The sequence below is a fragment of the Sebastes fasciatus genome, chromosome 11 (assembly GCF_043250625.1).
Source record: "Sebastes fasciatus isolate fSebFas1 chromosome 11, fSebFas1.pri, whole genome shotgun sequence".
NCBI lineage: Eukaryota > Metazoa > Chordata > Actinopteri > Perciformes > Sebastidae > Sebastes > Sebastes fasciatus.
The window spans coordinates 24,313,493-24,337,098 of record NC_133805.1 but is presented as its reverse complement, the minus strand read 5'-3'; the positions used below and the strand labels follow the sequence as shown (position 1 = coordinate 24,337,098).

At 40.4% G+C, this 23,606-nt stretch overlaps 1 protein-coding gene across 1 annotated transcript in view; it reads right to left on the bottom strand.

Annotated features, from left to right (window-relative positions):
* The window catches only part of LOC141777468 (MAM and LDL-receptor class A domain-containing protein 1), a 39,898-nt gene that overhangs the window by 4,356 nt on the left and 11,936 nt on the right, over window positions 1–23,606 (bottom strand). The window contains exons 17-47 of the mRNA XM_074651731.1: window positions 22,292–22,446; window positions 22,113–22,208; window positions 21,744–21,834; window positions 21,531–21,650; window positions 21,030–21,132; window positions 20,793–20,943; window positions 20,434–20,653; window positions 18,934–19,057; window positions 17,682–17,811; window positions 17,518–17,596; window positions 16,520–16,675; window positions 14,747–14,872; window positions 14,429–14,644; window positions 14,222–14,341; window positions 13,203–13,364; window positions 12,963–13,054; window positions 11,612–11,779; window positions 10,543–10,740; window positions 10,315–10,423; window positions 9,757–9,879; window positions 9,493–9,592; window positions 9,140–9,299; window positions 7,879–7,993; window positions 7,591–7,734; window positions 6,057–6,244; window positions 5,549–5,714; window positions 3,492–3,710; window positions 2,248–2,426; window positions 1,421–1,658; window positions 354–513; window positions 156–270 (exon numbers count right to left, since the gene is read on the bottom strand). Coding sequence (XP_074507832.1) covers window positions 156–270; window positions 354–513; window positions 1,421–1,658; window positions 2,248–2,426; window positions 3,492–3,710; window positions 5,549–5,714; window positions 6,057–6,244; window positions 7,591–7,734; window positions 7,879–7,993; window positions 9,140–9,299; window positions 9,493–9,592; window positions 9,757–9,879; window positions 10,315–10,423; window positions 10,543–10,740; window positions 11,612–11,779; window positions 12,963–13,054; window positions 13,203–13,364; window positions 14,222–14,341; window positions 14,429–14,644; window positions 14,747–14,872; window positions 16,520–16,675; window positions 17,518–17,596; window positions 17,682–17,811; window positions 18,934–19,057; window positions 20,434–20,653; window positions 20,793–20,943; window positions 21,030–21,132; window positions 21,531–21,650; window positions 21,744–21,834; window positions 22,113–22,208; window positions 22,292–22,446 — 4,523 coding nt within the window. The remainder of the gene's footprint in view (window positions 1–155; window positions 271–353; window positions 514–1,420; window positions 1,659–2,247; window positions 2,427–3,491; window positions 3,711–5,548; window positions 5,715–6,056; window positions 6,245–7,590; window positions 7,735–7,878; window positions 7,994–9,139; window positions 9,300–9,492; window positions 9,593–9,756; window positions 9,880–10,314; window positions 10,424–10,542; window positions 10,741–11,611; window positions 11,780–12,962; window positions 13,055–13,202; window positions 13,365–14,221; window positions 14,342–14,428; window positions 14,645–14,746; window positions 14,873–16,519; window positions 16,676–17,517; window positions 17,597–17,681; window positions 17,812–18,933; window positions 19,058–20,433; window positions 20,654–20,792; window positions 20,944–21,029; window positions 21,133–21,530; window positions 21,651–21,743; window positions 21,835–22,112; window positions 22,209–22,291; window positions 22,447–23,606) is intronic.

Sequence of the window (23,606 nt, the reverse complement as noted above, 5' to 3'; positions counted from 1 at the left end):
CAAAATTACAGTACAGTACTTGTGTAAATGTAATTAGTTACTTTCCACCACTGGCAAATACCACAAGGTCAAACTAAAAAAACAAAACCCCTGAGTTTTTCCTCCTAACACCATCTGCATTCATTCTGATGAAACAATCAGAAGCTCATTATTACCCAGAATGCTTCTTGATGTTTAACAGACACACTGGCTTCCTGCCACTTGTCTCCCTTGTTTCCTGTCTCAATCCACTTCAGAGCCCCTTCTTCTGTGCCACCAGTATGCATTTTTCTATGAGACAGCACAAGTTTAAATTGTTACAATCAGAGTTCATGCTTAATGTTGCTACTCTTCAGACATTAACGGCTAGTTACCTGTCATTTATGTAAACTTTCAGAGTCCCAACGTGGTTGCCATACATGTGGTACCAGAATGTCAGACAGTGACCTCTAGTGGACGGCTGGAACACGTCACTGATCAGGAAGGACATGTCTCCCCACTCGCCCACTGAGCTGTCCACATACAGATAGTAACCTGGTGGAAACATAAGATGATATAGTCAACATCACTTCAAACTAAACAAATATGTACAGCTGCTATACTGTACTAAAGCTACAGTCTTGTCCATTTCTGATTTTCTTACTGACTATAAATCCAGTCAGACTTGGTGGTGGTGGTTTAAATGGTACCTATCATACAGTAAGACACAGATCTGGTGAGGGCGCTATTTGTTGCTTTGACACCTTTGTCACAACGGTGTCCACTTATAAAAGCAAACTGAAAACTACTTCTGCAGGCTTGTGATAATATACTTTAGTTATGTCTGTGTCTCTGGTCTGTGTCCGTAGTCTGTATTTGTGTTTTTTTTTTACTGTATGTACATGCATTTTAAGTGCTACATGAACAAATTGCCTTTCTGTAGATACCTTCTCATACAGGAAGTGAGGGGTTAAAGCTGCTACGATCAATAATCATAGTCTTCATGTATATCCCTTCAGTATTTATTTCTTTGCACCATTTGCATTGTCTACAACTTCCAGAACACTTCACTTGTATATAGACATTTTATTTTATTATTGAATTCTTATTTTATTGTTGATCATTGGTGCTTTATATTAATATTTATATAATATTTATATACACATACATTTATATTAGGGCTGTCAAAGTAAACGCTATACGTTACAGCGAATTCCTTTTTCCATTTTTAAGTTGTAAAGTAGCTTTAAAAGCTACAGTGAAGATACTGGTATATAAAACTAGAAAATTTAGGGAATCCATTGGTAACAACCATGTCATACTATCTTGTTGTGAAAGGGGTAAAATAACACTCCAAACTTATGATGTACAATTTAATCAGTGGCATGAAGTTTCTGTAAGTTTCCATGAATTGGATTTGATCACACTCACATCCATCCTGTTCAAATGTACGTATCCTTACCGTATGTGGAGTTGGTGGTGTGGTCAACACTGGGTCCGGTGTTGGGGTTTGGGGAGGCTCCTCTGCCGCGGAGCCAGTCCCCCTGGTCGACTCCTCCTCCCAGGTTGCTCCAGCTACATATGCTGCTCTCAAAGTCACAATGTCCAGGAGGAGGACACTGAGCGTCTGTCAGCTGTACATCATCAAAGGCCATGTCTCCCTCCTGGCTGGGGCCAGCCTTCACACCCTCCACCACGATCTGAAACATAGAGTGTAACCATGAAAACTGCCTACGTACTACTTACAGTTGAATAAAAATGTCTCTAAGCAAATTCATAGAAAAAACTTTTTTACAGTTGGTAACTGAGTGCCAATGTATAGGGACAAACCTTTCCACAGTTCTCAACCTAAACATCTCTTATCTTCGACATGTACGGGGTTACAAAGGACACTCGTCAAATCCCTGACGAGGGCTTGACGGAGAATATGAGTTCCCTTCCCCCTCCCAACGTCTCCCTTTGCACGTAAATATCAATATATAGTTTAAAATCAATATTGTAGAGGTCAGATCACATCAAAAATTTAAATACCATAGTGTGAAAATATTCCATTACAAGTAAAAGTCCTGTATTCAAAATATTACTTTATTATCGGATAAAGTTTTAATTATTATGAGGAAAAAGTATCAAGTAAAAGTAATATATATATAGTATATATATATATATATATATATACTATATATATATACTTAAGTAAAGTACACATGGCTCAAAATTGAGTGAATGCCCCCAAAATGACTCTTAACTGTATTATTACCAGACTGTTGTGGGCAGATCTTTGTGACTCACCCTGTAAGGCTGCACCCGGGGCAGAAGTAACGCCTGAGCGAACCTCCACAGCCGGCCCTGGTCTCCAGTCTGAGAGAAAACCAGAGCTTGCTCCCCTTCTTCACTCTGCTGGTAAACGTTCAAGGTCCCCATTCCTTTGCCATACATGTGGTACCACAGCTGCACACAAGCTCCTTTACCTGAAGCGCCAGAGGAAGGAAAACCAGATCAGATGACACACACACCTTTTACCCCTGTAAACGTTTGACAGCTTAGATGTGCACATATTAGTGTTTTATTGTAGAGAAAAGCAGTGGTGGAATGTAACTTTTTTGGAATTTGAAGTACTTGTACTTTACTTGAGTATTTCCATTTTATGCTACTTTATACTTCTACTCAACTACATCTCAGAATATTGTACTTTTTCCACTGTGTTTATTGGACAGATGGAGTTACTTTACAAATTTTACATAGAAAACATATGAAAGCTTCTAAACATGATGCTTTGTTTAAGATTTAACTACCCAACAGTATATACAATTGAAGCTGAAATGATTAGTTGATTAAACCTGCAGTAGGCAGAACGTTTTTGGCATCGTTGGGCAAAAACGTCTTAATAACCTTTCAGCATATTGTAATTAAAATGTTCTGAGAGAAAACTAGACTTCTGCACCTCCTCATGGCTCTGTTTTCCGGCTTTAAAAAAATCTATCCCATGACGGGAGACTTTGGCCAATCACAGGTCATTTCAGAGAGAGAGCGTTCCTATTGGCTGTGCTCCAGCTGCTGTGCTCCAGCTGCTGTGCTCCAGCTGCTGTGCTCCAGCTGCTGTGCTCCAGCTGCTGGGCGGTGCTCGGTATTTCCTCAACTGATCTCAACATGGCTGCCGGGTCACAAACTCTGACCACTGAAGAAAAACATCAGCAAAAACTTTAATGAAATTAATGAATACACTGTTAATGAAATAAACCAAAAGGTCCGTTTGTTGTTGGCAGTGAGAGGAGATCATATACATCCTAGGGTTCAACCCTACAATCACAACGCATTCAAATGTCGGATGTCTTCTTTATGAAGACATTCAACTGAATGTTTTGGTCCTGTCTCGATGTGACTCAGAATGTAGAGGAGTAGATAAAACAGATATACCAAAAAAAAGTGGCTGCTGAGGGCTTATTCTCAATTTAATTGTACTATCTTGTGGGAAAACAAGAGAAGAACCAAATCATAATGTTGATTTTAGCTTGTATGTCTTGTCACTGTCTCACCTGCAGGGTACAGTGGTGAAGACATTTTAGCCTTCTGGTCGGCGCGGTCGGCAGCAGAGGAGGGCAGGTAATAGTAATGTCCTGTGGGTGTGTTGGTGGTGTGGTCGTTGTCTGGCCCAGTGTTGGGGTTGTAGGTGGAGCCCGACTGTCGGACCCAGTCAAAGTCATCGGTGGTCTGCTGCTGCCAGTTACAGCTCCCCTCCTCGAAGTCACACACATCTACAGGGTAATGTTTGGGAAGCATTATAAAATCATTCATATCATTGTCATTCATTATATGCATACATTGTGCAAAGAATAAAAACGGCAACTCAAAGTTTAGCACTCAGTATTGCTCAAACACTGTGTATGGGACTCAGTCTAAGTGGGATGTTAAACAAGGACTAAACAAGAGGTTAGTGACAGTGCTTCAAAAAATCTCTCTTTCATTTGTGACTTTGTTTTCCTGTTTTCTTTGCGGACCCTGAAAGCCCTCGATGCATACATATTTGTGATTTAAAAGGTCTTTGACTTATGATTCCTAATCCTTGTTTAGATGTATACTTTGTATGTTAATATTTGGGTTGTCATTCGGTTGAATACATTCTGCAACCTCACCACTAGATGGCGCCAGATCCGACACACTGCACCTTTAATAGTTTTTGGACAACAATGGAGCTCAGTGGCACAGAGGAATAAAGCACATCAGGTTTTCAATACACAGACAATACTTGTTAAGAGGATCAATGAATTGTTTGTTTTGGACTTTTTATGGGATTGTTGACAAAAGGAAGAATCTAGAATATATCCAGACTTATCCGTTAAATGTAGGACAAACTGTATCAAGACATCCCTATCGCCCAAGATTAGATCACATATATGTGCCGACAAAAACAAAATGAACGAGAGGTAAGGAAGAAAAGTGGGCAACATTATTAACATCTATTTCTCCCCACATTGTGAAGCCTATTAAAGCAACTAAAGGAGGAAGATATGGTTGAGTGAATGTGAGTCACTGGGGAGAGACAATGTTTTTTTACAACGTGTCTTGACTGCCTCTTTTCTAGTTATTCTACTCAGTCTTTTACTTGCAAAATGGTTACATACTAAATCACTTTAAAATGAACAACTCAGTAGAAAATTAGCCTAGTCAACTGAACTAACATATTAAAGGTGCAGTGTGTAGGATCTGTGCAAAGCTTGTAGGCAACCCAATCTCATGGGAAGGCGTATAAATAGAGCGACATTACAAGGACATTCCGCAAGTCCTGAGGACGCATTTTAAGCTTTTTGCATGCCACGCAACAAAAACTACGGTAACGTCTGCAGTTAGGTTTAGGCAACAAAACCACTTAGTTAGGTTTGGGTAAAATGTCATTGTTGGGTTTAAAATAAGTATGTAAGCTAAGTAAAATACGTACGGAAAACACGTCACAAACGTCACTAAAAATCACGTGACAAACGTCACTAATGTAACTTACAAAACAAAACACCAGTCTCGAACACAGGTGTCCTGGTTGAGAGTCCTGTGTTTTGTTGAATCCATCCACCTCCCCACTCGCTCGCCATTAGCGGTCTTTCTCGCTTCTTACTCTACGTCACTAGCTCTGAGCAATGCATATTCACGCAGATGCATTTACATCGCAGTCAGTACAGACTTTATGGCGTACAAATGACACGCCAAACGCAAGAAAGGCGTTCTTATTGCACGCTAAATGCCTTGCGCATTAGCGTGTCATTCCTACGCCTTTTCATGCAAACGGGCTGGTGTAGGAGAACTACGATGGCCGACACGAAAACATGAAAATTCTAATGGCCCTATCTAGAGCCAGTGTTTGGTTTGATTGTCCATTCTGGGCTACTGTAGAAACATGGCGGCCGGCTCCGTGAAGAGGAGCCGCTCTGTATGTAGATATAAACGGCTCATTCTAAGGTAACGAAAACACAATGATTCTTATTTTCAGGTGATAATACACTAAAGAAAACATAATTATTTATATGATAGATCCCCCTAAATGTTACACATTGTTCCTTCAAATGTTTTTTTCTGTGATTTTCTTCAGCTCCAGTCTTATTACCAGTGGCAGGACATGGTCCACTGATGAGGGAGATGTCATCGATGGCTATGTCTCCGGCCTCTCCCCCCACTGAAGCCTCCAGAATCACTTGGTGGACTTTCTGCGAGGTCACATGGCTCTGCACCAGCAGCCACTCGTCCCCTTGATTGCCTGATTTTTGCCACACCTACAGGAAAGACAGGAGGCTGATTCACTCGTCACAATGAGGATGTGAGGAGGTTTTTGCAACACCGTGGTATGCACTGAAACTGTGCAGCTTGCACTCTATATACAATGCATTAATGTTATTGTGCAATCAGCATTTCACAACTGTGTGAAAAGTATAATAACAGAGAGAATACCCAGTGGGAGCAATCACAAATATTTCTCAATCAACCACACAGCCGTTTTTCTTAAATTGTAGTAAAGGGAAGTAAAAAAAAGTGTCCTTCTCTGACCTATGTTATCTCTATGCTCGTTAAAACATACAGCAAACCAAGAAAACTACTAATTTCATGCATGTTTTTACCAATGTTTTCTTCAAGGGATCTGCAGTTTGTAGAAGCACCCTCAAGGAGCCGGTGGTAGCTCCGAACATGTGGTACCAAAATGTGAAACAGTATCCTTTTTCACCAGCAGGCGGCACCAGCAAAGACTTCAGTTGGGCCGTATTTCCCTTAACACTTGGTCTGGAACTCTTGATGTAAAGGTATTTCCCTGTGAAACAACATAAACAGGTGTTCTAAACCTTTCTGGCTTTTGACAACTTAACACAAAGAAATGCATACTTGCAAAGAATGATTTTCATTTGAACACAAAAGAAAAGATTAGAGAAAAGGCTTAAAAAAAGTAGAATTTGGGTGGTAGAATTATATTTTTTTCCTGTTTCTAACCCTGGTAATCATCTTATGATCCCTTAGATTCATCTTGTGACCATTTGGGGAGCCCCTGCCATCAGGTTGGGAACCACCTTATCATTAATAATTTAAAAGGAGACATTTAATTAACTCCCACTCACAAATAAAAAGTTTAATTCATAAGAAATAGGGCTGTCAAAGTTAATGTGATGATAACGCATTAACGCAAATTCGTTTTAACCACTAATTTCATTAACGCAACTTGCAGTTTTTAGGTTGTAGTGGGCTCAGTTTTAGTGAAGATACTGGCATCATATGAAATTAGAAATCCAAAGAAATCCATTGGTACCAACTATGGCGTACTAGATTGTTGCGAAGGAGGTTAAATAACGCTCCAAACCTACGCTCGATTTTGGTGAGGAAAAACTGGCATGGCCATATTCAAAGGGGTCCCTTGACCTCAAGATAGCCTATCTGAATGAAAACGGGTTCTATGGGTACCCACGAGTCTCCCCTTTACAGACATGCCCACTTTATGATAATCACACGCAGTTTGGGGAAAGTCACAGTCAGCACACTGACACGCAGCTGTTGTTGCCTGTTGGGCTTGAGTTTGCCATGTAATGATTTGAGCATATTTTTTACGCTAAATGCAGTACCTGTGAGGGTTTCTGGACAATATTTGTCATTGTTTTGTGTCGTTAATTGATTTCCAATAATAAATATATACATACATTTGCAAAAAGCAGCATATTTGCCCACTCCTATGTTGATAAGAGTGTTAACATTTTTATAAATCTCCTTTAATGTTCATTTTGAACATATAAAAAAATGTGTGATTCATTTGCGATTAATCATGATTAAATATTGTAATCGATTTACAGCCTTAATAAGAAATAAAATGTTCCACTGTTAAATACGCTCAGGGGTTTTACTACCAACTCCTTACTTGGTCTGGGACGACCAGTACGTTTGTGTAACTAACGTTATTGAGTCAGTTTTCTGCCTTTTTGACTCCACTCTTCTTGTGTCATTTTCCAGTAATGGTCGCTTGAGGCCACAGTGAAAGTTACAAAAGTTTGCTTTAAAGAAAAAAACAATTCTCAACACAGGCAATAATGTGCTTTCTGTGCTAAATGTAATTCATAAGAGCACAACACTATTTAGTTAACTGCTAGTCTAAAGATGGTCTGGAATAAAAGTGACCTTTGCCGGTAGTGTGGTCTCCTGCAGGTCCGGTGTTGGGGGTCTCAGTGGGACCAGACCTGCTGAGCCAGTCCAACTCATCTTCAGCCCCCTGAACCCAAACACACAGACCATATTCAAACGAACAGCCGCAGGCAGACAGAGCTGAGGAGGGAAACATCATTTAAAAATTAGCCAACTTTCTTCCCCAATGCTCTCTCATGTAGACTTTTAAAAAAGTTATGAAGCACACCACTACTCCTCATGTCCAATAAATTCACATGTAATGTTGATGGAAACCGCATTCACCTGGTGGTCGGTAGGACTTTTCACAATTTATAAAAGAGATGTCATCCACAGCAACAATGTGATCTCCAGCAATAGTGTCCGTCTGAGTCACTTTATTCATGCTGCTGAACCAAACCTGAGAATAGAAATGATTACATTCATGCTTTTGACGAATTAGTTTCCTCAACGACAAAGGAAACATTGCATTGCACTTCAAACGCCCTGCACATGGACATATTTTTGAAAATGCAACGCAGTTTCCAACATTTACACACCATCCTCACCCACATGCACACCCTAAACCATTGACACTACTGATATTCACATTCCATACTCCTTTTCTGTTTTGTTATCTACTTTATTTACCTATTTTTTCTTAATAAAATGCTTTGTTTAACCTTTGAAAATTAAGCATCTCGCTCATTGCCATGGCCTTATGAGCCAGGCTGTGACAGTAATATATTAAAAATACTGTACATTTGGATGTACATTCAATGGCAAGTTTATTAGGTACACCTAGCTAAAACTAATGCAGTCTAATACAACAATCCTGCAATAAATACTTTTTTACAGAAGTGTTGGATCAACTTTATGGTCACTGCGGAGGCTGCAGTTTGCTCTTGAATTGCATTGCGTTACACTGAGTGGTGTTTCTAATATTCAGTCTATCCTTACTGATATAAATGAGGTTGGCAAAATAAGACGAACACTTCTCAGTATGACACGGTATAATTCAACAGAACTATCACTGTAGCGGCCAAAATGATCATAAAGCTGAATCAACACCTCTCTAACGTGACGGTCCCTCCCCTTCCGGTGGACCCCCGTGAAACCTTATTTTGGAAAAAATTATTTGTTCACTGAGCGGTTTCATACAAAACTAAATGATACTACGACACTCTGCGACTTTCTTGACTTGCAAAATTATGTTTTAAATTGACAAACATTATATGTGTGAATCAAGGTGCAATTCAAACGGGATGAAAAAAATATTTGTCTCTCGTCGTTGACTTCCGTACATATTTTTTCCGAAATAAGGTCCCATGGGGTCCACCGCCACCGGACCCTTCGCCTCACTATTGAATTGGATTGAGATGTGGTGATAGTGAAGGTCATATCCTAATTAAATGATTCACATCATTTTCGTAGTCATCAAACCCTGCACCCTCATGCCCTGTATGGAAGCCTCTTCATTCATTTAATAGTTTTTCTTTAATATCTCACTCGTCATTAGGATTCAAACTTAACGGCTCAACTGTTCAGTGGATACACAAGCACGTACCTTATGTGGCTGCTGGTGCAGGCCTAGAGGAAGATGCTCTGGCGTCCAATGGGAGACAGTGTTGTGACTGCGTGACCACAGGATTGCTTCACTCCCCTCAGCTTGCTGCATAAGCACTCTGAGTGACCCAGCACTCTCTGCACTGATGTGGAAGTGAAACCTGCGTTTAGGAAACAAGGAAGGAAGAAGGGGAGAGTGTTGGATTGGGAAGAGAGTTGCGTGGTAGAAAGACGCGGGCGGTTTGGAGTATTGAGCAATTCATACTTTAAAATATTCAACTCTGTATCAAAACAAATGTTTAACAGACATTAGGGATGATAATGAGAGAGATTAATGTTGTGTTTATCACTTACAGTATCTGGCAGTAGAGGGATGAAGGGGCGAGTGGGGGACTCTGGAGTCGGGCTTCACTCTGTGTGGACCCCTGACTGAAATTCACCCTCATGTAGTAGCCTGAGAACGAGGGAAAACATCCTGAGTTGACTCTTAAACATGCTGACTCTAGTTATGATGACTTCCAGGCCATGTCATCTGACATGTTATCCCGTGTTTTCTGGCCCTGCGGGTCCATTAAAATGAATAAACTATTCAATCAGTCAGTAAGCCACTAAAGTCACCTGTGTCTGTAGTGTGATCAGAGGGCGGCTCGGTGTTGTTACTGGCTTTCTGTCTCTGCCACCGACTCTGTCCATCACTGGTGTCAGTCCATCGGCACTGGTCACTCTCAAATGTGCACCGACCTGAAAGTTTAAGGCAATGTGTGAATAATACAGCTGGAAAAAGGGAGGTGAATATTAGTTCATGAATCACGTTTATACAATTTTTTATTTTTTTTTAAATCTGCTTTTTGTGACATTTTGTGCAACAGAGAAAAAGAAAAGTCTTTTGCTAATATGATGTAAGTATTACATTTAAATAAATTGGTCTTGTGGTAGAGTAAGTAGACCTTACTGTGAGTAAACCAGGACAATTATTTTTCTTTAAATGGGTCGTGTCTACAAGGGAACCAGCAAATAGGGGGAAACTCTTGCGAGATGGTTAAGGTTAGGCATTTAGATAATTTATTGTACAAAGATTAAATATTTATTTTTTCCTTGTAATTGTTATTGTAAGTCATTGTGTGCTGCTGACAAAATGGAAGAAGCATTTTTCAGTCAATGCAACAAGCAGCTCACCGCAGCCATCTTCGTCCTCCCCCTGGGGGCAGTCCGGATGATAATCACACTGTAAAGCTGCCAGAATACACACTTCTCCAGCTGACCGCCAACAGAAAAACTCATGATCCTGCAACACCAAAGAAAGAGAACAGCAGCTCTGGATTATTTTCACATGTTTTATGGATTACTTTATGTTTCACAGAATTTATTTTGGCAGGCATGAGCTTATTATGTCTAGTAGTTTACCTGACAGGGGAGGGTTGGTGCAGTTGAGGCTGAGGGTGTGGCTGGAGAAGTGGGTGTGTTAGAGGATGTGGGTGGGGCAGATGTCGGATCAGGCAGTTTGCTGTTGTCAGGGTCAAATAGACACTCCCCGGAGAAAGAGATGTCGTCCAGCGCAACCAGCCCTCTGCGACCATCACCTCGCTCATATCTGAAGACAAACTGAGAAGGAGACAATCATAAAAAACAGCATTCTGACCTTGGTGCTGCTTTTTACTTCTATTTTAATGATGACAAAACCTGCAATAAACAAAGTCTCAAAGTAAAGTCAAGGCCAAATTTTTTATAATGATTTTGTCCAATTGTTCAGTTTCGTACCAAAAGCTAAAACTGCTTTCTATAACTATCAAAGCCATTGATATTGATTAGGAATCTCCTCAACCAAAGAAATTCTTAGTCGACTAACACTCATACATTATGTCGGTAAATCGTAATAATTAGTTGATTTAATCAACACAGATCTGTAAAACTGAGTTTCTCCACAAAGAATCGCACAAAAGCACCACTTTAAATCTTGGGTTTAACAGAGATGTGCTCATACATTTATTGGAAATAAGTCATTCGGCATGAAAAAAGCATAAAAAGTAACTTATCGACTAATGAAATCTTAGTGGACTAAGACCAAAACGACAGATTATTCGACTTATCGGGGGCAGCCCTCATATGGATGTATTTAAACATGCATTAATTGCTTATTTTGGCCAATTGGGGACATTTGTTAGCAAACAGTTGCTTATTTACTAGGGCTGTCAATCGATTAAAATATTTTATCGCAATTAATGATGATGATGAGGATTGTCAATGATTAATCACGGTTCATCGCAAATTAACTACACATTTTGTATCAGTTCAAAATGTACCTTAAAGGGAGATTTGTCAAGTATTTAATAGTGTTATCAACATGGGAGTGGACAAATATGCTGCTTTATGCAAATACATGTATATATTTATTATTGGAGATCAATTAACAACACAAAACACAGAACTGAAGCTCTCATCTGTCATGTAATGAACTGTCTGTGTCCTCACTGACCTTGCTATTGACTGAGGAGGAGAACGTGACCTCTGCTCTCTGCCAGCTGTAGCTCTGTGAGTTTTCCCTGACCCATAACACGCCGTCGTCACTACCAGACCGCAGCGTCCTGGACTGGGCCGTCAGTGTGGCTGAAGCATCATCCAGGCTGAAGTAGAAGAATCTCACCTACATGGATACAATAAGAGTCATCACAGTGAAGGGATGTACAGAAAAGAAGGTCATGATGTGCTTTAAAAACAAGAATCGATCGCTTTTATCTTTATAAGCTGAACAGTCTTATGAACTGTGATCAACCTGCACGGGTGGTTAATGATGTACTGTAGATCAGAGATTAGCAAGAGATAGATAATAAAAGCAGCTACACACACACACACACACACACACACACACACACACACACACACACACACACACACACACACACACACACAAGCTTTTCATTTAGCACCATTATCAGGCTTAAAAGTTGAAATCCAACACTTTGGTTTAGGACCAAAAACCTGTAAAACCTATGACAATCCCCTCAGCCTCAGCTGTACTTTGTGTTTAGTGTAGTGAGTAACCTCTGGGCCTGAGAAGTGAAGCAAATGCGGAAGTGCCTTAAACCTGCATTCTTTCTAATAGCCAGCAGGGGGCGACTCCTCTGGTTGCAAAAAGAAGTCTGATTGTATAGAAGTCTATGAGAAAATGAGCCTACTTCTCACTTGATTTATTACCTCAGTAAACATTGTAAACATGAATTTATGGTCTCAATCGCTAGTTTCAAGTCTTCTTCAATACAGCATGATGTTCATTTAGTACATTATGGTCCCATTTAGAGACCATAGTCCATAAAGCAGGGGATGCTTTAGGGCGTGGCTACCTTGTGATTGACAGGTCGCTACCACAACGTTGTCCGGTCTGGGAGTTGTCCATCATTTCGTTTTACAACTTTAACCCTTTCACAGTGTGTTTTCAGTTAATGAAGTTAATAATAACCTTTTCGGTCACTTAAAAATGTCTTATTCAGCGTTCGGTTGTACTTAGCTCAACCCTCTCGAATCACTCCTGGTTGCAAAAAACCAAGATGGCGACGGCCAAAATGCAAAACTCAAGGCTTCAAAATGGCAGTCCACAAACCAATGGGGGACGTCACGGTGACTACGTCCACTTCTTATACAGTCTATGGTTTAGTGGTAATTAGCAAATGTTAGCAGTCTTAGTTAGACTTGCTACTAAATTGCTTCTATAAAGTTTATTACTACATATACATTTTTGTCATCTTGTCAGGATGTCACCCACATTCAGTCATCTCTTTCGTAAGAGGACTTAAAAATGGTATATGCTACATGCACCTGTGTATACTCACACTGCAGTTGGAGCTGGGTAGTAAAGTGTTGGAGAGAATCTCTGACGTCTGGCCCTTCTCAACCAGGTGAGTGCCAGGGATGACATAGTGACCTGTGCAATGAAATTAAACAATACAATGAAAAGCTCAAGTATAGCTGATTACAGAGGAAACTGAATTAAAGGACATTAATCATCTAGCGAGTTATTCAGAGAATCATGAGGATTATCTCAATGCCAAGCAGCTCAGAGAGTCTAATACCTGCAGCGGAGTTCTGGGTGTGATCTCTGGGAGGCCCGTGATTGGGCCAGACTTCCTGTCCTTTGTGATACGTCCACTCAGCTCCAGCTGTGTCCACATCACTTCCCGCCCAGAAACACAGGCCTTGTTCAAAGCTGCAGCGCTCCACAACACCTTGTTGCTCTGCATTGTTATTGTCATCAGGTAAAAAGGGAGCGAGAGGTAGACTAGTTATAAACTGCTACTCAAGAACATCAACCTGTGAATGTATAGGGCTGCAAGTAATGGATTAATTGATTACTTGGTCGCTCTGTAAAACATCAGAAAACAGTGGAAAATGCCAATCGCAATTTCCCAGAGCCCAAGATACCGTCTTTAATTGTCTTGTTATGTCCGACCTACAGTCCAAAACCTAAAGATGTTCAATTTACTCTAATGTAACACAAGTAAAAGCAGCTAATTATCACACTTGAGAAGCTGGGACCAATAGATGTTTGTCATTTTTTGCTTGACAAATTACTAAAATGATTATAAAAACTTCCAAGCTTCCAATAGATTTTCTGTCCATCGATTAATTGACTAATTGTTGCAGCTCTATGAATGTGTAATACATTTCAAAAAAGTCACACAAACTTGCACAACATAAATTCAGATCACATACTATTCGATTTTTACTGACTGAAATCATACAAATGATACTAAAAATTAAAAAAGTTTTTCTCATAAATTTATGACCTTAATCTCAGAGAATTTGCAACTTTAATCTCGTAAATTTTCGAGTTTTTTCTCCTAATATTAGGACCTCCCCTCCTTTTTTGATGTACAATGGTCGTATTAATGCTTATAAGTCTAAATATTAATTTATCTTACTCAATATCAAAATGTACTTCACTTATAAATCTTTTAACGGAAATTATGAAACAATGTTCAGGACAAGGGGAAGTACACAGGGAGTGCCTGTATGACTGTTTGTGTATGAATTTACCAGTGCATTCAGTATTTCGAACATATTCATCCCTTCAACATGTGTGATATCTCACCACAGTTATTCTCATCGGACCTGTCCCCACAGTCATCGCTGAAGTCACACACTCGGTTGTGCTCCACACACACACTGTTGTTGCACATGAACATATTCTCTGGACACGAGGATTGAGGCTCTGAGAAGAAAACAAAAATATTTCATGAGCTTGAAAAAATGGGCCAGCTGAAATAAACTCAGTGTGCAGGTAGAGCAGGTAGCCTACCAGGAAGGGTGCAGTTGGTGAAATCTATGTCATCAATGGCGATGTGTCCAGGCCACATGAAGGTCCTAGAGGCTTCAAACAGGATGGTGAAGTCCTGAGGGATTCGACCAACTGTTACCTCACCGTGATGCCACAAATCGTCATGGTTACCATAGAGCCACCACAGTGCGGTGGTCCTGGAGTCCTCCTTTAGCAGCACATTCAGCTCTTCTGCGTCTGTAACAATGTACAGAGTTAAAGACTGCATGAAGACTCACATATGAAGAGAGCAAGAACATGTGATTTTAATGTCGGCGCACATACACTTGCACAACCTACCCCCTCCATACATGTTGTAGTAGAAGTGTAGTGTGCAGGTGGCGCTGGCTTGTTTCATGATGGGACTTTGCACGGCAGCAGGGCTCATTTGATCTCCGCGGTCAGGCTCCACAGCCATGTACCAACCTGGAATAAACAGATACGAACCCAAAGCATTACCCTTTATTCTGTCTATACACAGTCAGCAGTGTAAAGCTATGGCAGTAGAAATAGTGAAGCAATTTGACAGAGTGGAAATGCGGTGGCAGGAGGTTGTAGTACGATGGTGGAGAATTGATTATGTGACCCGCCAGATGGTTTGTTACACAGAACCATCTGAGAAGCCGTTTGGAAACTGTTTTGAAAAAGGCAAGGTGCTATATCTTGAAAAAAACACTCGGCAGGTGATTGGATGAACCATCCGTCAATCAAACTCTTGCCGAAGTCAGTCAGGAGAAGAGCGAAAACATCTTTTCCATCGAGAAAAGCCTCCAGTGCCGTTCTTTGCTCTTCTTTTAATGAAAAAATACTCTCCAGTTCTGATATAAATGATGCTACTGCAGCTACGCTAACCTCTCCAGGTGCCGCCATTGTTGTTTAGAAGTCGCCTCTCCGTGTTGCCGCGTCTCACACACACCTAAGCCACGCCCTTAGCTGCCAGTAGCTCCTCACAGGACACTGATTGGTCCGTGATCTGGCTTGCCGGACACAAACTCATTACTTGAAGCGTGACAAGATGAATTTTCTGATCTTGTGATATCACGAAAATTCAGCTGCTGTGCAAGGTAAGAATTGGGGAGTGACTGGAGGATTGTCTTTCACAGTTTTTCAGCTTAACATAACATAACCATAAATAACTAAGGGATCATTGTTGTGAAATAAACCCTGACAGGGGGATGCGGCATCCTGACGCAAAGCGGAGGGGTCTTGCATCGCCCTGTACATTATCCCGCTTATTACACGGCTACTTACTTAAGAAATCAATAATTTGACACAAAAACGGTCCTCTAGAGTCCGACATCAGAACTGCGTCCATAGCAACGGTCTGTTATACATAGCAACGGTCTGCTATGAAGAAATAACAGACCGTAAAATGCCAAATCGGGTATTCAACAAAGCCGTGGAATAAACCTCCTTAATTTTCAGTGCTTAGTATGCAATGCAGGCAGTGACAAGATGTTTTTGATGCTGTTTTTCTTGTTCTGTGGGACTGATTATGTATTTTTGCCAGGGAGGCATTGATTTCCCCTTTTTGATACCAGTTTCAGAGGTTGACCAAACAGCACATTTCAGTAATAAATCTCAAAAGTATAGATTTCATGTTCAAGGAATCCAAGCCTGAACAAAACAAGGATGTGGATGTAGAAACTGTGGTTAAAACTACAACCAACACTGCTACCATACATAGAAAAAAGGGGAAACATATTCAGCTTATTCAGCATATATTCAGCTTCCTTTACCCATGGAACAAACTTGTAACTATTATACCCAGAACATCTTTTTATGATCAAAAATGTATGGTCAAAAACAGCTAAAAGATGTTGCTGCTTCCGTCTTTGGAGTTTGTAACTACAGGGTATGAAGGGTAAGGGTTCATAATTCTATGAATGGAAGGCCAGACTTGTACACAGATTATGTTTGCTTGTGTATTGATTTGATTCCAGTGGAGCATCAACAATTATTTTGGTAACCTCTTTGCCTTTCATTGCCGTTACTGGTCTCAAGACTTGATCCAGATGCGGATAACCTAAAGGCAGTATAAGAGGGGTTAGTGTAGTGGGTGTGTGGCCTTACCCAGTTCAGTGCCCTCTGTATTGTCCACAGAGGGTCCAGTGCTCCCAGTACCATTCCTTCCTCTCATCCACTGACACGGGCCAACACTGATGTCCTCCCAGCCACATGTGCCATTTTCAAATGAGCAACCCACAAATTCCAAACTTGTTTCATTTACTATAAAAAAAAGAAAACAGTTTCATTTATTTGGCATCAAACTAGGGCTGTCAAAGTTAATGCAATAATAACGTGTTAGCACAAATTTGTTTTAACGGCAGTCATTTCTTTAACACATTAACGAAACTTTTAGGTACGTTTTAAAGCTAGAGTGAAGATACTGACACCATATGACACTAGTAAACCTAAGAAATCCTTTGGTACCAACCACGTCATACTAGCTTATCAACAAGGAGGTTAAATAAAGCTCCAAACTTACGCTAAATTTTTGCGAGGAAAAACTGGCATGGTCATTTTCAAAGGGGTCCCTTGACCTCTAACCTCGAGATATGTGATTGAAAATGGGTTCTATGGGTACCCACGAGTTTCCCTTTTACAGACATGCCCACTTTATGATAATCACATGCAGCTTTGGGGCAAGTCATAGTCAAGTCAGCACACTGACACACTGACAGCTGTTGTTGCCTGTTGGGCTGCAGTTTGTCATGTTATGATTTGAGCATATTTTTTATGCTAAATGCAGTACCTGTGAGGGTTTCTGGACAATATTTGTCATGGTTCTGTGTTGGTAATTGATTTTGTATTAAATATGTACATGCATTTGCATAAAGAAGCATATTTGCCCACTACCATGTTGATAAGAGTATCAAATACATGACAACTCTCCCTTTAAGGTACATTTTGAACAGATAAAAAATGTGTGATTAATTTGCGATCAATCACAATTATCTATGAACAATCATGCGATTAATCACGCTTAAATATTTAAATCGATTGACAGCCCTACATCAAACATATTTCAGTAATAAATAAACTATAAAAATAAAAAACAATATCAGTACCTTGACAATGGCCTGGTGTGACACTGATGTCATCGATGGCAATAAATCCTCTGCTGTTAGACTCTGCTTCAATCAGCAGCTGAGCATGTTGAGGGAATCAGTGAATATCATCCATTCTTTCTCTTATTATTATTATTTCTACCACTGAGCCTCTTTTGGATTACCTGGAACGGTTTGCTCGTCTCTACAGACTGAGAGAAGCTGGTCCAGCGGCGTCTGCTGCTGTTACTGCTGAACATCAGATCCTCCTCCGATAGCCCCGAACGCATGAAGACCTTCAACATCCCAGAGTCACTGAAACAACAGACAAATGTCATGTTTTTATGTGATATGAGAACAGCTTCAGTCAACTTAGTTTAACCAAAAGGTGTTTATTTAGTACCTTTGCAAAATACTTTGTAGTTCTATCAGTACTAAAAAAGAGAAATCCTTGAAACTATTGTAAACATAGACGCTAATTTATAACAGTTTTTCTCTTAACATGCTCTTAACTGTAAATGCAATAGTCACAACTGTTTGATGGGACATCACATCTCTATTGCATGTCTGCAAAAGGTAGTAACTCAGCCAAACCACTTCATTCATGCTTCAAAATCTAGTTATTGTGTCAGTAAATGGCCCCAAAATGAAAAGATGTTTTGTCATCATGTGAATCTTCCGATTGGTGAACGACCCGCTTTACCTCTCAGCCACAGCCGCCCCATATGTACAAACAAGTAGCAATGAGGAGGAAATATTAAAAAGCTCCTATTATAGTGGCAAAATCATTAACAAGCCAACATGTTTCTACGACTGTAGGTCTCCAGGAATAAATGCACTTGCGAAGACCTACAGTGGTCGAAACCTGTTGGCTTCTTTAATGATTTATCCACTCTAATAAAGGCTTCTTAATATTTCCTTCCTCGTTGCTACTTGTTCTAATATTTTGGAGTGCCTGGATTGCCTTCATGTGGACAATTGTACTCACTCTTTTGCACACGTGCCAAAACGCAACATTTCATTGAATGAAATTGAAATCTGTCGTGAACAACAAACTAACTGTTCAGAGATTTGAACTTATTGTTTTGAAAAGAATAATTCTCATTCAAGAATTGAGCCAAAGCCAATGAAAAAACTGAACTATTCCTTGTTTCATTTGGGCTACTTTGCCTTAATATATTTTACATGGATCTTATTTTCAGGTTGTTGAAGAGTTGACAACTCACACACAGATCTGTGTAAAGAGTAAACTCTGCCACAGAGTATTCTTAGTCTTGCACAAAGTGGAGGAGGCAGGTGATTCATGTCTAAATGACATTTGTGCACACTTTATGAGGAAGTCAAAGAGGAAACTAAACAGGATAAAGTGCATCCTACGCATTGTTGCATACTGTATGGTGTGAAAAGGCTGGTGGTTTGTCATTTGCTTTTGCTGACCTGCTGTCCATATGGTACCATAAGGTGAGACAGGAGGTGGTGTCTCTCAGTTGGATCCATTCTGACAACACCTGCGCTACGCTGCTGTGGTTCTGGTGCAGTGATGAGCTCAACAAGAACCAACCTGAATGCAAAAATATGAATAAAAGTAACATAAGAATAGAGCAAAAACAGATTTTTTTTTTCAATCATTACTTGATTATTGCATCGTCATTGATCAATCTTTTAAATGTGTAAACTCGATGCACACATGTCTTATTTTCAGTGCAAACTATCAGCCGTGAATGCTTCTCAGTGCTGCTAATTTTGGCTGTTTCAACTATTCAAACTGTGAGTGCAGCAGGATCATTGTTAGTTAGAGAAAGATGATCATTTCTAATGATTTCGAAGCTTTCTCAGTTTCAAGTTTCTTTTGTAGAACCGACATAAGGAAATTGCTTGTAGGGCAGGGAGGAGGTAATGTCAGCAACAGGACATAAGTCAGGGGTAAAAAGAGAAGTCAATAAGTAACAGAAAACAGCAGCTGCAGTGGCTCATATTAATCATAGATTGCAACAGTTATTGCCAGATATTGAGCGAATTAGTCAGCTAACTTTATGTTTAATCATTTCTTGAGGCTTGTGACATTTTCAAATGCTGCTACATTTACTCCTGAGATATTGTTAATTTGATATAAAGACTTTTGCGTTAGTTAGCTTGTCTTGAAAGTAGGGCTGTCGAGGTTAATGCAATAATAACGTTTTAAAGCAAATTTGTTTTAACACCGGCCACAAATGTCTGCAAACCGCATTTACGCAACCGATCTTCTGAAGGTTGTAGCGGGCTATTTTAAAGCTAGAGTGGAGATACTGGTATTATGTGAAACTACAAAACCTAAGGAATCCATTGGTACCATGTCATACTAGCTTGTCAAGAAGGAGGTTAAATAATGCTCCAAACTTGCGCTAAATTTTGGTGAGGAAAAACTGGCATGGCCATTTTCAAAAGAGTACCTTGACCTCTGACCTCTGAATCACATGCAGTTTTGGGGAAAGTCATAGTCAAGTCAGCACACTGACACACTGACAGCTGTTGTTGCCTGTTGGGCTGCAGTTTGTCATGTTATGATTTCAGCATATATATTTTTATGCTAGATGCAGTACCTGTGAGGGTTTCTGGACAATATTTGTCATTGTTTTGTGTTGTTAATTTATTTACGATAATAAATATATACATATATTCGCATAAAGCAGCATATTTACCCACTCCCATGTTCATAAGATAAATCTCCGTTTAAGGTACATTTAGAACTGATAAAAAAAGTGTGATTAATTTGTGATTAATCGCGATGATTAAATATTTTAATTGATTGACAGTCCTACTTGAAAGATCATTTTACTGGGGCTCAGTAATATATACTGGGAATATTCTCCTTTATTAGTGGGATCTCTGGGTGGAGATGCGATTTCTACTTCAGTTGCATGTTTATTTTATTATATTGAGGTACATTAAAGGTCGTACCATCTGGGGTCTGAGTGGTGTGGTCTGTCGGTGGACCCTGGAAGCCTCCACTAGCCAGCACCCAGTCATGTCCATCCTCTTTGGGGATGTTGACCCAGGTGCACTGTCCGGAGTCAAAGTCACAGCTGCCTGGAGGACTGCAAGCCCCGTCCCTCACAGAAATATCATCTAACTTCACTGTAGAGTTGGTGCCTGGCACATGGGCTGCCTTAAACACCACCTGGTGAGAGGCATGAACTGTTTTAGGAGGCAGACTTACAGGAATGAGTGAAAAATAAAATACAGTTTAATGTCTCACTGTGAAAGAGTTTGATTAGCAGATAGTGAGAGGAAAGGGATCACTGTAAAAACCAGCTTACGTGGAAGTTTGCTGGGGAGGACACAGTGACCTCTGCCACCTCCCAGCCTGAAGAGGGCACTCCAGATCGCTGCCAAAGTGTATCACCCGGCTCCCCGCTCCGCAGCACATGCATGCCAAGGATGTTAGAAGGCCCTGCGGGTATCCAGTACCTGAACAAATACAGTAGATACACAAACATGAACATCTGCATTAGACAACAGAGTATAAATGCGTGTGATGGCAGCACTGGACTCACCAGAAGCGTACACATATCTCTTTAGATGAGGTGATCTCAGGTGTGAGCAGCTGAGCTTCTTCAGTCTGTGTAGAGTTTGAGGTCATCACAGTCATGTAGAAACCTACAACAAAGATCGAGTTAGAGCTGTTTCAAACCAAACATCCAGTTACAGCATGACGGATGTTTTAGATAATTAAGCTCACTGTAGATTCTGCTTTAACTGAGATATTTGCATTCATTGCGCTTCACCAGAGTCTTCCACAAACTGCTAGTTTTACAGCTGTGAGTACTAACAATAGCCACGTTCATTGTTTACGTTCATAATGATAATTTTGGGGGAGTGGCTTTGCAGGGAGACCTGAACGGACGGACTGTCAGTGTTGCCGACTAGCCGACTTTCTCTCTAGATTTAGGGACTTTTGGAGCTAGTGCTGCTAGCTACTTTTATTGGAAAAGAGTTGGCAACACTGGACTGAGTTTTCCGGTTGGATTATTTTTTAAATCTAAAATTCTACTCACCATTTTCCGTTCCATAGGTGTGATCCACCTGATGTTTTGTGCCTCTTATGCGAACCCAGCGACCCTTATGATTGACGGCGTTCTCAAAGCCGCACCAGCTGGAATCAAACCCACACTCATCTAAAATGATGTAAAAAAGGGCAAAATTGTAATAATCTCTGTATGTTTTCACTTCCTGTGAACATCAAGCGATGGTGACCTGTGTTTACGTACTCTGATAACTGCAGGCCCCCTCCCTCACAGTAATGTCATCAATGGCAATGAATCCTTGACTGTTGGTGTTTCTACGGCCAGCGAACATCACCTGTGGACGAACAGCATTTTAATACAAAAAAGACAATGTATGGGTTTTTATATTAAATGTAAAAGTGTTGGTGTGTGTGCATATTTGTGTTTCTGTAAAACTGCTTCTTGTTTCTGTATTCTGTCTTGGTGAAACTAATGGGGATCATAATAAATAAAATGAAATAAATGAACTGCATGTGCTGATTTTTTTAAACTCTCAAATATCGACATCAGCCCTAAAAACATCCAGCATTGTTTGGTCTTTAGTGCGAACGAGAATATGTGGTTGAGTTATACCCGTGTTGTATTGTTGATGCTGACGGTTACTTGTGCGTTAATCCACCCTGGATTCTGGGTCCCTTGGCGAGTCCAGACTAACAGTTCTGAGGATTTCTAGAACAAAGCGGTTCATTATAGCTCAGAAGGAATGACGTCTGTAACAGAAGGTTTGAAGTAGTACTAACTAGGATACATACGGTCTGAACCAGCAGGTCCAGGCTGGACACTGAAGGCCCGAGCATGGAGTACCAGAATCCAACACAGATATGTGATGTGAGGTCTGTGACGGGAACAGAGACGACTGCTTTCTCACCGTCCTTAGATCCAGATCCATTCAACAGTAAGAAGAAACCTTGGAGGACAAAGAAAACACAGAGAGGGCTGTGAGGGAAGACACTGAATACAGCACGGCACTAGGTCAGAGTTGTTTTAATAATTAACAAGGCAGTGCTGCCATTCGACCCATTACTTATTTAATAAACACACACTGAGATCTATAGTATGTGCCAAATCAGAATTACAGCCTTGCAGTTGCAGTTTACATCCATGTCTGTCTAAAATGTCATCACTTTATCCTCTTAGACCTTTTGGGGAAATTGTCATAATTAGCACATGAATTTCTTGAGTTATGGCAAAGATGCTCCTTAACAAAAATGATGCATTATAAGCTCCACAAATGGTTTGAAATGGTAACCACTTCCTGTCTCCTAAGTGGGCGCAGTCATGGCGTGTTCGCCCCCCTCCCCATCTCCCCACCTCGTTTGGAAGTGTTGTGAACGTCGTGTGGATGGATGAAAGTAAATGGGGTTATATTTACATAATGTCTTTATAATTTCTTTTGCTAATATTAGAGCTGATCCCAGCTGACATTGGGCGAAGGCGGGTACACCCTGGACAGGGCGCCGGACTATCACAGGGCTGACACATAGAGACAGACAACCATTCACGCTCACATTCACACCTACGGGCAATTTAGAGTCCAGCCATATTTAGCATTACGAAAAATAGTTAGCTAGGGTGTCAGCGAGTGTTGCTGAGACATAGAAAGGTCTCGAACAAAGTTAATTTTCTCCTGATTTCTCCATCTGAAATTTTTTATTTTTGTATCAGAATGTTCAGAAGATATGTGGCTTGTGAAAACTGGGTCTAATATTTACTTTGGTGACTACAGGGTGAAAGAATCGGTAATAATCTGTGTTCACATTCACTTCTCCCATTGGAGTTAATAGACTCAGGACATGCCACTAGTCTCCTAAAAGGGCGGGGCAGTGGCAAAACCCACGTGCCAAAATTGAATCAGTTCATCCTTGAGTCCAAGTGGTTGTTTGTGCCAAATTTGAAGAAATCCCTGCAGGCGTTCCTGAGATATTATGTTCATTAGAATGGGATGGACGGACAGATGAAAAACATAATGCTGTTGCCGGCGTGGAGACATAAAAAGTGATAATGTATCAGGCTGCAAATAACTTGAATATTATTTTGATTTCAATATGAATCATTTCCGTCTATAAA